Source organism: Gorilla gorilla, chromosome 9 (assembly GCF_029281585.2).
Source record: "Gorilla gorilla gorilla isolate KB3781 chromosome 9, NHGRI_mGorGor1-v2.1_pri, whole genome shotgun sequence".
Classification (NCBI taxonomy): domain Eukaryota; kingdom Metazoa; phylum Chordata; class Mammalia; order Primates; family Hominidae; genus Gorilla; species Gorilla gorilla.
Genome location: NC_073233.2, coordinates 108,857,227 through 108,873,738, shown reverse-complemented (window position 1 = coordinate 108,873,738; position 16,512 = coordinate 108,857,227). Strand labels below are relative to the sequence as shown.

Below are 16,512 nucleotides of genomic sequence, written 5' to 3'. Positions count from 1 at the left end.
ATGATGATTCCTCCAGAAAAAGTTATATAACTTTTAAAAATCAAGAACACGCTTTTGAAAAGTGGTCCTAAAATGACTGTCATCAAAGATGTATAAAGGATTATAGCAATTTTTATCTTCTAGGAAATGTGTTTGTTTAGAGCCCTTCTACTGTGAAGATTTCACCAAATGAGACATCACTATAACAATGTGAGATGATATATGCTGTTTACAGACATGACTTCCTGTGAAGGGCCAGTGGACTTAAATTTGACCACCTGCATAATGGAGAGGCGGAGCTGTCACAGAGAGTGTCATGTCAATACAAAGCAACAATGTCACCACTTTTTTTAGATGCATTTAAGGGTTTTGAGAACTTACCGCCCAGAAGAAACTGGTTTAGGTGAACCAACATTTTCAAACAGTTGAGCTTTTGCTGCCACTCTGAAAAATGATTTAAAATGCAAGTTTCATGAAGTCAATCACATTCAGTTCTGCTCAAAGTGAAATTCATGATTACCAGTTAAACAAGATAAAAAATGGTTGACAACCATTGCCAAAATTAGAAGGGAATTTTAATTGTTTTAACCTTTAATGTCAATGAGATTTTTAGATCTAACCTCCAGCTTACAGAGTACCAGGCTGTAATTAACCAATAGCTACTTCCTCTGGGGATCTTACTATCCTCATCCTTTTTATCTCAGAAAACCATGGAAGCAGTAAAAGGAACATTTTCTCTCTGCTCCCAGCAGCACGGCTATTGACTCCTGTGGAGCCACAAGTGAAGATGCAAAGAATCAAATCAACATGACAAAAGAACTGTTGTTCATTCTTTTAGCTAAGAAAACACTAATTATAATACTATTGATGTATTTTTTTAATATGTGAACATATGTCTGTAAAGCGAAAAGGGCAAACTCTGAAAATATGGCCAATAAACAAATCTGTAGATTTACATCTTGTTTCAAATCATGGAGGGCAAGGCAGAGAGGATATGTTCTAATTGAACAGGTAAGACTATCAGGTATGATTAAAAAGAATTGAAAGAGTTTCTATATTTACTGGAAGACTCTATAAAATTCCTTGATGTTCTAAGCTAGATTTTAAAAAAAATCTATCTTATTTCTTTAATTGACAAACTCTTCTCCCAGAGCCAAGCCATTTGATTATCTCAAAGATCATTTTACACCTAATATAGAACACACACTTTCCTCATTTGAATTTCTACTTTATGGGTACAATCACAAAAGAGAAACTCTTCTCTTTCCTCCACCAAGAATGGAGTTTATATTCTCTCATCTTCCCTAATACATTGGCTTAACATTTCTTTCCCTTAATGGGCAGAACTACACACAGTGGGGAGTAGACACACTGACAAATATATTTGCCTATACCACTGTAACTGGATTTCTAACCAAAAGAGATAATGTACATTGAACATGCTCTGCAACCAAAAGGTTCCTGTCAGAGAAAAGGATGAACTAATGAATTTATGACACAGTTCCTATAGAAACAGGCTTAGTAAAATGTCTTACTGGACTTTTAATGAATAATTAAAATGTCAGGAAGAATGCCATCATATTAAAAATGGAGATGGTAAAACAGAAGGAGCACAGAATTGTAGTCAGAGAACCCCAGGTTGGAAACGGTAGAAAAGCATCAGTTCTCGTCACCTCTAAAATGTGGTTTATACTACCCATTTCGAAAGGACACTGCAGACCTTAAAACAGATAACTCATGTAAAGACATCCAGTAATGGCTCAGAGAGCGTTAGGAAATTCTCAGCAAATGTCAGGAAAACAAAATGAAAGGGAGAGAAACTTTTTATCTCCCTTTTTTGCTTACTTGTTTAGCCAGGTTTCCATTGTTCTTCTTCACCCACTTTCTACTCATGTCTATGTACCCTTCTCCTACCAGCCTTTACAGTTCTGCATCATTTCCTTTGATGAGAAGTACCCACTTTTGCCTTGCATATTCCTCATTCTCTACTAGCTTGTTTAAATCAGTGAGGACTCAGGTATGCGGGCGTAGGATGGAAGTGAGAAAGAAGCTGCTTTAAAACAGTGAGGAGAGCAGGGACCTGGCTTATAGTCAATGCGTGGCAGTCTCTTCAGCGGAGAGATGGATGTTTAGCTTTTAATGGGAACACTTTTAGTTCCAAAGCTTATAACTACTGTATTATACATCAGTTTTCATTTCCTCAAATTAAGTCATAGCTCTGCTTCAAAGGAAAGTGCTTGAAGTACTGCCCTGTGAGATTCTGTCCATATCCGAAGACTTCCACATCACTCATGGAAAAGAATAGAGTCCTACAGAAGTGGACTGTACCCACTCTACAGATAAAGTATTCCCAATGTATTCAACTTGTGGGATTCCCAAGAGTTCTTCTGAAACACTCAACTCCTCTCTGTATCCCTGGGAGACACAGCAAATATACAAACGCTCACTTACACTGAGCCAGGACGCTGATAGCCATTGCTTGAGGCAGTGTCTAGTCTTAATCTCCTGCACATTTTCGGAGGCAGGTCTGGGTTTGGTGAAGCTTTGGGTGTCTCCTTGGAACCTACAGAAGTTAAGCTTTGAATAGATCCACTGTAGCTCTTGTTTCCTAAAAAGAAAGCCCAAGAAAATAGGCAAGGTGCTATTAGACAACATAATAGCAATAACACGTACATGTGCATAACAAAAGGAAGCATTTTTCTCTGAGCCCAAATGGGAAGGTACAGAATGTTCTTTGAGTACAGCAACCCATCACCTGGGGAGATCAAAATCTACAGTAATTACAAAGACATCACTTCACAGACATGGAAAGATTCAGGAAAAATGTCACAGTGCCTAGGTTGTAAAATCCAAGCACAGGAAAAAAGTAGATAAGCATCATTAGTTTCTCCACCATTAACTTTATCCCTGCTTAACCATGCTGAATAATCCAGCACAAGTGACACTGAGACAATGACATCTTGCACAAGTTCCACTCTGCCTTACCTTCAGCTGCAGAGATGGATCTGAGAGAAGAAGCAGAAGCTCTTTTCAGTCCTGAAAGCCCATAAGGCTCTTTCTTGACTAGGTCTATGGGTGGGGAAACGTCTCCTGGGCTAGTGACCGAAGCAACACTCTGGCAGTCTGATTCTGCATCTGTCTTGGTTGCATCTTCTCTGGAACTTGATTCAGGACTAGTTGTCCAGAGACCAAGGCTTTTCTGTCCATTGGAAGATGACGGGGTTGCAATCCAAGGAATCCCTCCAGATTTCTCCCTGGGCTGGCAGGAAGCTGACTTTGTAGTGCTATTTTGTTCAGAGGAATGAGAAGAGAGTGACTCAATGCTCCCCATAGGTGTGCTGTCTGGGCTGCTGCTATAGGAGTCACCTAAGGAGTAGGAGGGAGAGAGACGAAAGCAACTGTAACTATCTATTGATAACAGCATCACCAAAACCCTTCTGTTCTCCAACTTACCATGTGTTCTGCGGCCACCTGACCCCAATAAAGTGGTAAGCCCCTACCTAGTACAGAGAACTGTCCTCAGTACTGAAGAAAGGCTTTAAAATATGCATTTGAACTTGCCAAACGTATTTTTCAATGCTGTTTTAGGAAGATTATGTAAGTACCTATGAACTACCTGTCTTTAGGTAATAACTTTACTTCTCGAAGCATAAGTGGGTTGACTTGAATTCCCACAAAATTTGTTTATGAAACAGGATTCAGAAGTAAGAGAAATAAGATTCCTTCATGATATTACAAGGAATCAATGAAAGGGGGTATAGTAAAAACATATTTCTGCTTTCTTTTACTTTTCTGATCATAGGTGATTGATTCCAAGTTACAAAGTACTCAGCCTTCTTTCATTCAAAGGCACCATTAAATGTCAGTAGTAAATTACAACTACCTCAATTTTCAAAGGCTTTTTTCCTTTCCTGCTAAGAATATAGAAATGTAAGAAACTGGCTATTTTGCTGGTTTTATTTTCTAATGTTCCTAAAAGCAAGTTATAAGAAAAATCAGATAAAGCATAATAATGCATTCACATATATCTAAATTAAAAATTAGTAAACTATTTTTTAAAATTTTTCTGGGTACATAATAGGTATGCATATTTGTGGAGAACATGGGATATTTTGATACAGGTGTGCAACGTGAAATAAGCACATCGTGGTAATGGAGTATCCATCTCCTCAGGCAGTTGTCCTTCGAGTTACAAACAATCCAATTACATTCTTTTAGTTATTTTAAAATATATAATTGACTATTTTCTATTAAATATTGACTGTGAGCAAAAAATTGGGGTGGGGGGTATAAAATAAAATGAGAACAGCCACAGTTTAATGTGTGCCATGGTGTCAAGGTGCCACCCACATCGCCTTAGGGCTTGGCTCAGAATTGTAAGTTGATGATAATGTGTGTTGTTTCTTTTTATCTTTTCTCTTTCAGACACTGATACCCAAGAGATAATGCTTTAAGAACATAATGTGAAAGGAAGGAAGAAAATGACAGCTTCAGTCAGACTTTGTCTTGCTTTCTTCTTTACCACTTTGACAATAGGACAAAACCCGCTACAAAGTAGCACCCAATGTACTTAATCACAGTTGCAGAAAAAAGGGCCTTGAGCCCTTTTTTCTTTTTTTCCTTTTTGTATCAATAATGAATTTGCTTAACCAAAAAACTGTACAACTATTGACAGAGAATATACAAATGATAAAAGAGGAGGCGTTGGGGAAAGAGCATCAGTGAGAACATCTTCTATTTCTACCTAATTACCAATACAGTGAAATACATCTGAACCAAAGAATGAAGAAAGCATCTCTCCAAGGCCAGGTGCACTTACTATCAGGTTCAGCCAGGCATGGAGTATACCTCCCTCTGGGCTTCCTAGACCCTGTAGAGAGGCAGATTGCTCGCGTCCTTCGGGATCCAGATCGAGACTGAGGCTGAGGAAGAGGAATGCTTGGGTCTGGAGCAGTATGAAAAATCTATGTATAAGAAAAATGGACCAAGGTCAATAAAAGGGTGATATTGCCACTTTCATCATAAAATAAGCTTTGAACCATATGCTACTTAATCAGCTGCAAAATACAAGTATCCTAGAGCAATTGTAACTTTTCCATTTATCTGGAGTATTCTTTCACGAGGTTTTCTTTTTTATTCTCTCCCATTTCCCAAAAGTAAAATTTAGAAGATCTTTCAATGACTTTAAGAAACCTTCCAGATATGAACAAGACATATTGATGGTTTTTATTGTAATAGTCTCTTTCCACCTTCATACTCTGAAAAAACATAACCTGAGAAGAACTGAGGCTCATTCTATATCATTTCTCCCACTGAATGGCTCCTTGCTTCTCAGGAGAAGATGCTGCCATGCTGTTGGCTCTGAGCTGCCAAGGAGTGTGGCTAGCTGCAGGTTAAGGTATGTGCAGAGCTACAGGACACAGCCATGTGCTCTTGTGTTGTGAGAGAGCTTGTGCCCTTAGATAGACACTAAGGGCATGCTTCTGTGGGTGCTGGGAAGGGACCCAGGGGAGGAGAAGGCCTTAATCATTCTCTCACAAGGACCAGATGAGAGATAAAAGGATTACAAATTGTTAGACCTTAAATGGCTCAATTTGCTTAATACTCCAACTAATTCAGCTTTCAAAATTTCCCATTTTCATAGTTATTCTAAGATCCCACTTTTTTCAAGAAATCCTTCTTAGGGACTAGATATAGAGAACACTTCAAGACTGTTGCCTATATTTTTTTCTTTTGTTTAGTTAGAACATCACCTCTACATAATTAAGAGTTTGATTTCAAAGGGATACAAAGAGAAGGTTAAAATAGAACCAACCACAAAGTGATTTTAAAATGTTCTCTGCACAGGAGTAATAAACTTACCATACAATGTAAAGAAGAAAACCTTTTGAAGTCAATTATGTAGAAGGAAAGAAAACCACCTAACTGAAGGATTTTGAGAAGCACTTAAAAACTCAACAACAAGGAAAGAAAATTGAAGTCCCCATTAAGAAGTAATTTATACAAAACTTATGAGCCCACAGATCAAATGCAAAATTCCTTTATAAAACCAAGATATAAAACTTGACACTTCCACATGAAAATTCAGCCTACCTTTTCATAGTGCTCTATCAGAATTTCTACCACAATATTCTGAAATTTAATATTCATCATAGCAGCCACAGTTTCTTCCTGTGCTCTCATTAGAGTTGGGCCAAATATGACACCAAGATTTGAGACAGTCATGAGATTTTGTTGGCTGTGTAGTGATACTCTGCAAATAACAAGCAACAAACATATCTTAAGTTATATGTTTCAAAATTATGAAATAGTCTCTTCTGTCAAATTTGTGGTGCAAAAAATGTAAAATATGCCATTATAGGGAAATTGTCCTACTTTTAGCCACTTCCAACTGGCATTTGGAGTATGGCCTAAAAAGATGTAAACAGATAACATTAACTCAAGTAAAACATAATTACAGGCAAAACAAAATCTATTAAAGGAAAAAACCCCTAATTTCCTAAATCAAGTACAATTACCCTAGAAAGATGATCAGCTGTTTGGTATTTTCAATGCTACTATACTTCTTTTGGAACAAACAGTTAAGAATAGACTGGTGGCAATTATATTCAGAGTCACCAAACATATTATTGAGAACCTATTGCCAGGAATTTTCCTACATATTATTGTATTTAGTCTTCCCAGTAAGTCAGATATTCCTATTGTACAAATTTTAAAAACCTCAGAGGCTCCTAAAGAAATGTGTATTTTGAGGTCACAACAAATTCAGGACAGAGGTGGCTGTTTCAATTCAGGTCTCCTGACTGCAAGTCAGTGGGTTCCTTGAGCTCCTGGGATAGATCATTGGCCAACATGTTTCTTTTCTTTCTCCTTCCTCTTTCCATCCATCCATCCATCCATCCATCCATCCATCCATCCATCCATCCAAAACTTCCCTGAGTCCCTCCCTAGTATTGGGTGCTGTGCTAGGCAAACAGTGAGACAAGGAGATGTGGTAGCATCATTGCTGGCTTGACAATCAAGTCAAACACCTCTGATATCACTGACCTGAGTGAAGTAATCCTAGCAACTCTCAAGAACGACTTTGACTAGTTCACTAATTTATTCTGGAAATTAGATACATTCTTTAGAGGATACCTCATTTGTTTGACTTATCTTTTAGTTTAACCACTCACTTTTCTATCTTACTCCAAGTCAGGTTATTAGTATAACACAAGATTATGTTTATGTCGGACTGACCATGCATCACAAACTGCATTCTACAACCAAAAGTAAGATTTTATGGGAAATCCTGGATTTTAGACTATCCATGCAACTCCTGTCACAAAACAGGAAGAGAAAGCTGCCACGCTGACTGACGTTTTCCTCATGCCGTAGAGAGCACTAGCTAAGAAAGCATTTAGTTCAAGTAAGAAGAGTTTCATTCCAAGTTTCCTTTTAATATAATCAAATACTACACATTAATTGCTTAATATGTATTAGAAAATCTACTCAGGAAAGTAGTATGTAAATGTAGTAAGCCTATCTAGATTCAGAGCTTGGATCCATCTCTTGGAAGTTGGGTAAGCTCATTTATGTTATTTAATATCTCTAGGTTTCGGTTTCCTTATCTGTAAATTATATATATAACAACCCATGTTAGGTTGTTGTGAGAACTAAATAAAATAATAAATTAAATTGTATATGATCTCAAGATAATATTATCCCTGAAATTAAATTAGCTTTAGGCACTCTTGCTAAAATGTCATGGTTCCCATAATGTAAATAAAGTGGAATATAGTTAATATTAAGCTCATTAGGAGTAAACTTGGGAATCTCAAAAACTTGGTTTTGAAAGGTGGGTTAATGACTACATTGCACAGAAGATGGATTATTTTGATGACTGATTTTCTTTTTATTGAATTTTCTTTCTGCTGGGCTACTCAATAGATACAGACTCCCACCACTCACCATTTCAGCAGGTTCTACTACTTATTCCCTCAATTCATGTAGGGAGCTGATACGCAACTGCTGTCTCCTGGAACATCTCTCTTTCTTTTATTAAAAGAGGAAATGTATATCAGGATCTGCCAACTTGTATTGTTTCAAATCTAGGAGTTTACACATAAAGAAACCAACATTATATACTTAAGAGTTCTACTTATGGAAATGGTAGAACATAAGGAGCCCCATGGATCCAATAAACAGAGAAAAAATCATAAAGGATAAAAATTATTATTTAAAAACATAACCAAAAACACTTAAAGTCTCTATAAAAAAAACTTAAAGAATAAAGAAATATTTGTTCAAGCAAATCTACTAATTATCAGTAAGAATAGCCAAGAGTCTGTGGCTTTTGAGGTACAACTGGCTCCCTCTTTCTTCCACTCCCAGCTCAATATGACTAAAACTTCACTCTGGGCAAATGTGGCCAAGAAGACAGGGCTCCCTCTCTTCTCAGCCCCAAGTCAAGTGATGCAGTATCTCATGGGGTTGGCAGGCTGTGAGCATATCTCAGGCCCTCTACCTCTGGGTTGCAGAGGCTGAATTCCCAGTGAATGCAACTCAAAAGGCACTCACTGGGAATTCAGCCTCTGAAACCCAGAGAATTCTTTGCCTCCAACTAGCCAGACATCTAGGGTGGATGGCTTTACCTGAGGTGCAGCAGGCCAAGAATATTGGTGCCAAAATCTCCCTTGTTTCAGGACTACCTCCCTCAGCCAGTGCCAAGAGCAATGGGTCAAAGATTTTACCCAGAGTGGGTGGAGTCCATAAGAACAGAAAACTCTGACTCTCTCGCTAAATCATAAGAAATAACTAGGGAAAGAGACAGAAAGAGCCTTATTAGCATCATAACAAATCTCAAAGACTGTTTTTTTTTTTTTTAAGTGACCTGGCAAGGAGCTGGAATTTAACTGGATATGCTCCAGGGTGTTGTCAAAAACAACAGAGCAATCTACTAGCGGTTAGTGAAAACTAACAAGCTGGATGTGATACCAAATGAAGCAGACATATTTATAGATCAGCTAAGGAAATAAACAGAACTCTCCTGAAACTATTGTTATCCGTGGGTGACTGTGGTCATGTCCCAGGCTGCATCCTCTGAAGAGATAATAGAAGAGGCTTCACATAGAGGGGGAAATAGACTTCATTAAAATAGTTCACTAAAGATACTAAATTAGTCTGGGCACGGTGACCCAAACCTGTAATCCCAGCACTTTCAGACGCCAAGGCGGGTGGATCACCTGAGGATCAGGAGCTCAAGACCAGCCCAACCAACATGGTGAAACTTCGTCCCTACCGAAAATACAAAATTAGCTGGGTGTGGTGGTGAGTGCCTGTAATTCCAGCTACCTGGGAGGCTGAGGCAGGAGAATCACTTGAACCTGAGACGCAGAGGTTGCAGTGAGCCGAGATTGTACCATTGCACTCCAGCCTGGGTGACAGAGTGAGACTCTGTCTCAACAAAAAAAAAGATACTAAATAAACAAGCAAACAACAATAAAAGCTAGAGAGAATCAGTACTAGTATCAGTATTCGTTGCTACAAAACAGTAGCTAAAATGCCATGTCTTCAACCAAAAATTATGACAATGCAAAGAAACAGCAAAGTGTGACTCATACACCAGGCAAAAAGTAGATAATAAAAACTGCCTGTGAGCAGACACAAACGTCAGATTTAAACAGAAAAAGACTTCAAAGAAGTCATAAATATATCCAAAGTCCTCAAGAAAACCATGTCTAAAGATAAAGGAAAGTACAGAGGTGTGGTGGCAATGTTTCATCAAATAGAGAATGTGAATAATGAGAGAGGTTATTTTAAAGATAAGAACCAAATGTAAATTGAAGTTGTAAAGCACAATAGCTGAAATGAAAAGTATCAATAGAGACTATGCAATCTGAGGAATGGAGAGAAAGAAAAAATAAAGAAAGACAGATCATCAGAAAAAAAATCTGTGACATTAAGCACACTCATAAATGCATAATGGGAGTACCAGTAGCAGATGAAGAGAGAAGTAGAAAAAAATACTCAAAGATATAGTGGCTGAAAATTTTCCAAATTTAATTTAAAACATTAATCTATATATCCAAGAAGCTCAACAAACTCCAAGTAGAATAATTGCAAAGATATCCACAGCAAGACACATCACAGTAAAAGTCCTGAAGCCAAAGACAAAAAGAAAATTCTGAAAGCATCAAGAGAAAAAGTCTTACTGGGGTCTACAAGGAACCCCAATAAGCTTATTTCTCAATAGAAACAATAAAGGCTAGAAGGCAGAGGGATGGCATATTCAAAATGCTTAAAGAAAAAAAAGTCTGCCAACTAAGAATCTTCTATCCAGCAAAACTAACCTGCAAAAAGGAAGGTGAAATAAAGGCATTTTCAGGAAAACAAAAATTGAGAGAACTTATTGCTAGCAGATCTGCATCACAATAAATACTAAAAGATGTTCTTCTGGCTGAAGGCAAGTGACCTTAGACTGTAATTCAAATGCACATGTAAAAACAAACAAACAAACAAACACACAAAAAAACAAAAAAACCCCCAGTGTAGGTAATTATGTAATTAAAAGAGTATAAATATATATTTCTTCTCCTTCCTTTTCTTGATTTTAAAATGCAATTTTAATAATATGTATGTATTAATAATTATATTGTTGGGCCTATAACATTTAAAAATGTGATATATTTGACAGTAACAGCCCAAATGAAAAGCACAAAGCAAAGCTGTACTGGAGTAAGAAAATAATACCAGATGGTAACTCAAATTCACAGGAACAAATGAAAAGGTTAAAAAATGGTAAGTAAGAAGGTTAATAAATGTATCAAACTCTATAAATGTACTTACTCCTCTTCCCTCAACTTCATTAAGAGGCATTAAATTACATAAATAATTATAACAATGGATTGTTGGGATATAACATATATAGATATAACATGTTTATTAATGATAGCACAAAAAGGAGAAAGAGGAAACAGAACTATGTAAAAATAATGTTTCTATGCTCACATGAATTAAGTTAAGTACATTCTGATAAGATGTATATGATAAGCCCTAGAAAATCTATTAGGACAAGAAAGCAGTAAAATTGAAACTGAATAGCAAAGACAACATGAAACATATAGAAAACAAAAAGAAAAATGGTAGATATAGGTCCAACCACATCAATAATAACATTAAATGAGAATGGATTAAACAATATAATCAAAAGTCAGAGATTATCAAACTGAATTAAAAAACAGTAAGATCCAACTATATGCTTTCTACAGTAGATATACATTAGACTCAGAAATACAAACAGGTTGAAAGTAAAAGGATAGAAGATGTATCATGCAAACAGTAACCAAATGAAAGCCAGAAGAACTGTACCAATATCATACAAAATAGATTTTAAAACAAAGAAATGCTATTAGAGATAAAGATAAAATATGATAAAAGGATCAATCTGGCCAGGTGTGGTGGCTCATGCCTGTAATCCCAGTACTTTGGGATGTTGAGGCGGGTGCATCACGAGGTCAAGAGAGCGAGACCATCCTGGCCAACATGGTGAAACCCTGTCTCTACTAAAAATGCAAAATTTAGCTAAAATTAGCTGGGCGTGGTGTCACATGCCTCTAGTCCCAGCTACTCAGGAGGCTGAGGCAGGAGAATCACTCGAACTCAGGAGATGGAGGTTGCAGTAGGCCCAGATCGCGCCACTGCACTCCAGCCTGGCGACAGAGTGAGACTCTGTCTCAAAAAAAAAAAAAAAGGGTCAATCTAACAGGAATATATAACAATTATAAACATATATATATAGCTAATAACAGAGTACCCAAATAGATGAAGCAAAGTCATGTGCTCCTGAGTGGGCTTTCCAAACAGAGAACCAAGAGTTTTGTTTAGTTTCACATTTGTACTGAGTAAGGATTATCGGTCACCTGAATATTATTGAATCAAAAACATCGATTGGCAAATTTAATACCACTAGCAAATATCCATGTGTAAAATCAAAAGGTTTTTGTTTAGGAGAAATCAACTTTCACTTTTTCCTTTATATTCAAAAGAAATTCCATAATAATTTTCTAAAATGTTATATCTCCTAATGAATACATAAGTCCACCCACATATATATTTTTTGTAATTTAATAACACTTTTAAATATTTAAATTTAGTTGAGAATCAAAGAAAACACCACAGATAGCAAACAAAAGGACTCTTAGGAAGAAAGCAATGATTTATACTGTTACTCAGAGTTAATTAATGGAAATTTGGAATCAGTCTTTAGTCTTTGGAATCCCAATCTAGGTAGACTGTCCTAATTTTTTTTCAGCCATGAAAGGTTGCCAGGGATCAAGAGTGTTATTAGCTATTTGCTGTTTTTATAAGTAAATTTGTGGTGATCTGAATGCACATTCGGTGAGCAGGGCTTGACCTTTTGTAAGTTCAGAAAGAAGCCAGGAATGCTGGGGAAGGATGAGCAAAGTAAGTTACATTTCAAATGTATATGGCTCAAATAAGCATAAATTGGGTTATTACTAATTATGAAGAATGAAGGATTAATCATTTTATTGTAAACCATGGTACTCATTAAAATGGGAAATATCCCTATTAAATACTAAATGCTACAGGAAATTCTTAAGTAAGTTTAAAACTGGATTTAGACATTTGTTTCCAGCACCATGGCAAACTCACTTCGGGCTTAAATATGTGTTTGTCTCTCTCTCTGTATCTTTCAAATTATAGAGAGATAGATAGTAGATAGATATATTATTTATAATGATTAATTTTATATGTCAACTTGGCTAGGCTATGATACCCAGATATTTGGTTGAAGATTATCCTAGATGTTTCTATTAAGGTATTTTGTCCAAATGACATCATCGTTTAAATGAGTAGTCTTTAAGTAGAGTAGATTACCCTACAAAATGTAGGTGGGCCTCATCCAACCAGTTGAAGATCTTAAAAGAAAAAAAACTGAGTTCCCAGAGTAAGAAGGAATTCTGTCTCAAGACTGCCTTTGGATTCAAGCTTCAACATCAACTCTTCCCTGCCAGCCTGCCCTGCAGATTTCAGACTTATTAGCTTCCGTAATCAAGTGAACCAATTCCTTAAAATCAACCAATCTCTATCTCTTTATATATATATATTAAATATATGTACACACACACTATTGCTTTTGTTTCTGCAGATAGCTCTGGCTAATACAGTATTTATCTACAAAGAGAGATGGTAAATATATGAATAAACTAGCAGCAAAGTTAGAAAAATCTCCAGAGATCAAGTGAAATCATGAATACATGGAGGCAATCTAACAGTCAAGTGTTAGTTTGACCTAGGGGAACCTGTTGACTTTAGTAGTATAGAGCACTGGGCTTCAAACTCATTGCTTATAATGCACCTAAAAGAATTGGGAGGAAAAAAAACTATATACTCCTTCATTTTTAAGTTGACACATCTAATTGTTTCATCATTAGTTTAACAATTGCAAAGGATATAATTATTTGCATAATTATATGCAAATAAACATATACAGGTACACACACTTATATAGAAATATCTTAAAAACAAACTGCCATACTATTTTTTAAGCAAATTCAATGGACTCTAATTATAATACCAATGTTATAACATCATCACACACTTTAAAAAGACATGAACAAACTTAACAATGAACAATAAGTTAAATGAACAATGTAAGTTAGAGAATTACTTGACCAGATGCTTTATTAAGATGTCCAGCATCTCTCTGTTTTTCTCCGGCAATTTGTGCACCAATGCATGTACAGCCTCCACCCTGTAGTTTTGGTCATCAGATTCTGTCATATAAAAAAGATTGCAAATGCTCAAGTTTTAATTCCATTCAACTGGGTATGTAAACGTTAGTAATCTAATCACAATTACCACTCCTACCCCTCATGCCTCATAGGCATTGCTTCATGTAGTACTGTCATTATCATTCCCTATGGCTTGCAGAAGTTGAGTAACTTGCCCATGGTCATGAAGTTAGGAAGTAGAGAAGCCAAAGAAGCCCAGTTCTACTGATTCCACACAGATGCTCTTAGCCACTGAACTGTATACTTTGATACAGCCAAAACTCATCACCTGCTTGGGTTTTACTACCTGAAGACAGAATCAAATCTTTAGAAATGTGAATGATCACAGCGATTGCTATAGACTGCCTAATGTGCCAGTCATTAGAGTACGTATTAGCCCACTGATATGGTTTGGCTGTGTCCCCACCCAAATCTCATCTTGAATTGTAGTTCCCATAATCCCCACGTGTTGTGGGAGGGACCCAGTGGGAGGTGAGGTAATGGAATCATTGGGCGGTTACCCTATGCTGTTCTCTTGATAGTGAGTGAGTTCTCACAAGATCTGATGGTTTTATACGGGGCTTTTCCCCCTTTCCTCAGCACTTCTCTCTCCTGCCGCCATGTGAGGAGGCACCTTCCGGCATGATTGTAAGTTTCCCGAGTCCTTCCCAGCCATGCGGAACTGTGAGTCAATTAAACCTCTTTTTCTTATAAATTACTGAGTCTTGGATATTTCTTCATAGCAGTGTGGCAATACACCCATAGAAAGCTCCTAGAGATTCAACCCAGTGTGACCAGATGAAGCCCCAGATTCCTCTCCTTATCTTACAAATATAAAGACGATACAGAAGGGCTGTTCTGAAATGTTAGCATTATTACATAAACACAAGCCCAGTAGATTTTTAGCCCATAATGACAACGGTAAATGTAAAATGTAAGAAATCATTTATGGCAAGTGTCGTCTGCCAAGTCAAAGCTAAGATGTTGACATGTCTGCTAGAGAAATGTCTAACATTTCAGAACAAGAAAGCTTCACTTAACATTCTCTTACTGCAGCAAATAAATTCTGGGATGATTGCCCACTGTACCAAATTCTTTCTCCAGAAAGTACTTTGACTCATAGGATTCACATTATGGGACTACCATTTCATCTGGGCGCAGCTATTTAGACATGGAGTGAGGAAAGAGCCTGGCTCAGGCTAAACATGAGGTCTAACCTAGCAATTGGAATGGAGACATCAAAAATCTGATCTTTCTGCATATGTGAAAAGGCAGATAATGTAAAATCAGGGCTGAAGTGACCAAATCTACTCCAAGAAAATCTGACTGGGAAGGAAAGTGAGAATGATAGAAATACAGTAGAGAACAAAGATGAGAGATCCTCCAGAAAGAGTGAGTAGAGAAAGGTCAAATCCCAACTTGGCAGTTCCTGGTTGCAGGCTCATGGAAACCCTGACCTCTGTTCTGCCAAGGAATTCACTGAAATATCTCTTAGAATCTGAATAACTTCCCCTTTATACTGAGCTGGACTTTTGCTGCTTGAAACCAAATAACCTAATTTTCTTAACTTAACATCTAGTAAATATGGCTATGTTAGGTCCAGACAAAAGATGAGTTCTTATACATAAGATATATAAGATATTTTAAATATCATAGTCATGAATATTATTATAATAATATAATCATCATTTGCCACAGAAGCAAATGGAGAAAAAACTTGTGACCAAAAGCTTGACTAAAACAATAAACTCATTGAGCCATTTTAGCCAAGTAGCTCAAATTTCTTTTGTTATAAAGCAAAATTTCTGTAAGAAAGCATTCTGGGTTAAGAGTAAAAAGAACAAAAAAACTGGCTTGCAGCCCTGATTTTGCCATGAATTTATTAGTGTCATTGTACATGTTACTTGCCCACTTTGCGTCCTGATTTCCTAGTTCATAGAATGAGAGGTCAGATTATATATTTTTTCTGGTCCTGTATGTCTTACAAAGATTTCTATGAAGAGGAGGTAGAGTGGAGAGCTTCAAAACTAAATAGTGTAGATTTATATGAGATCATGTGGTTAGTCATAAATGCTGGATTGAAAACCGAGGTCATTCAACTTTATCTGACACTTTTATCAGCACACATTTCCTGTGACATTACAATGTGTGCAAATAAACTAACGCAACTAATTTCTTTCTTGGATTGTGAAAAATAATCTGGTTGTAGTCACACCTCATACATCTTAACAATGAAATGCCAGCTCTTAATTGTTACAAGTTGTTGTGATGGGCTCAGATGGTACCTGGCACTTCAGTCTCAATGGTTTACAAATACACGTTACTAACTTCTCAGATAACATATGTCAACTCTTCCTGCTAATATTTTAAATTGATCTATCTATTCATATCACATGATGGCAATCACAGATATAAACAAATGACATAAATGTGATCATTGCAAATAAAATATGAGGGAGAGGGGATTGATGGAAGCACCTGCTGTCTGCCAAAAATATTTGACTCATCTCCAGATTGAGGAATACAGCACATGAGCATGTGCAGGGACATAATTGTCTGTACATATTTAGAGTCCTGCTTAGTTGCTCTTACAAGAAACTGGTATTTGTCATTCAAATAAAATGAAATTAGAATAATAATTCCTCATGGTTCTTTATAATCACCACACTTACCCAATGAGGTCTCACTAAGTGTCAAAATATTTCAGTTAATTCTGCAATTTCTTATTGGCTTCTAAACCACATTATAAATTATCAAA

At 36.7% G+C, this 16,512-nt stretch overlaps 1 protein-coding gene across 1 annotated transcript in view; it reads right to left on the bottom strand.

Moving 5' to 3' along the window:
- The window catches only part of ARHGAP42 (Rho GTPase activating protein 42), a 303,541-nt gene that overhangs the window by 12,333 nt on the left and 274,696 nt on the right, over positions 1 to 16,512 (bottom strand). The window contains exons 17-22 of the mRNA XM_019037646.4: positions 13,652 to 13,757; positions 6,073 to 6,232; positions 4,799 to 4,943; positions 2,965 to 3,345; positions 2,431 to 2,587; positions 361 to 423 (exon numbers count right to left, since the gene is read on the bottom strand). Coding sequence (XP_018893191.1) covers positions 361 to 423; positions 2,431 to 2,587; positions 2,965 to 3,345; positions 4,799 to 4,943; positions 6,073 to 6,232; positions 13,652 to 13,757 — 1,012 coding nt within the window. The remainder of the gene's footprint in view (positions 1 to 360; positions 424 to 2,430; positions 2,588 to 2,964; positions 3,346 to 4,798; positions 4,944 to 6,072; positions 6,233 to 13,651; positions 13,758 to 16,512) is intronic.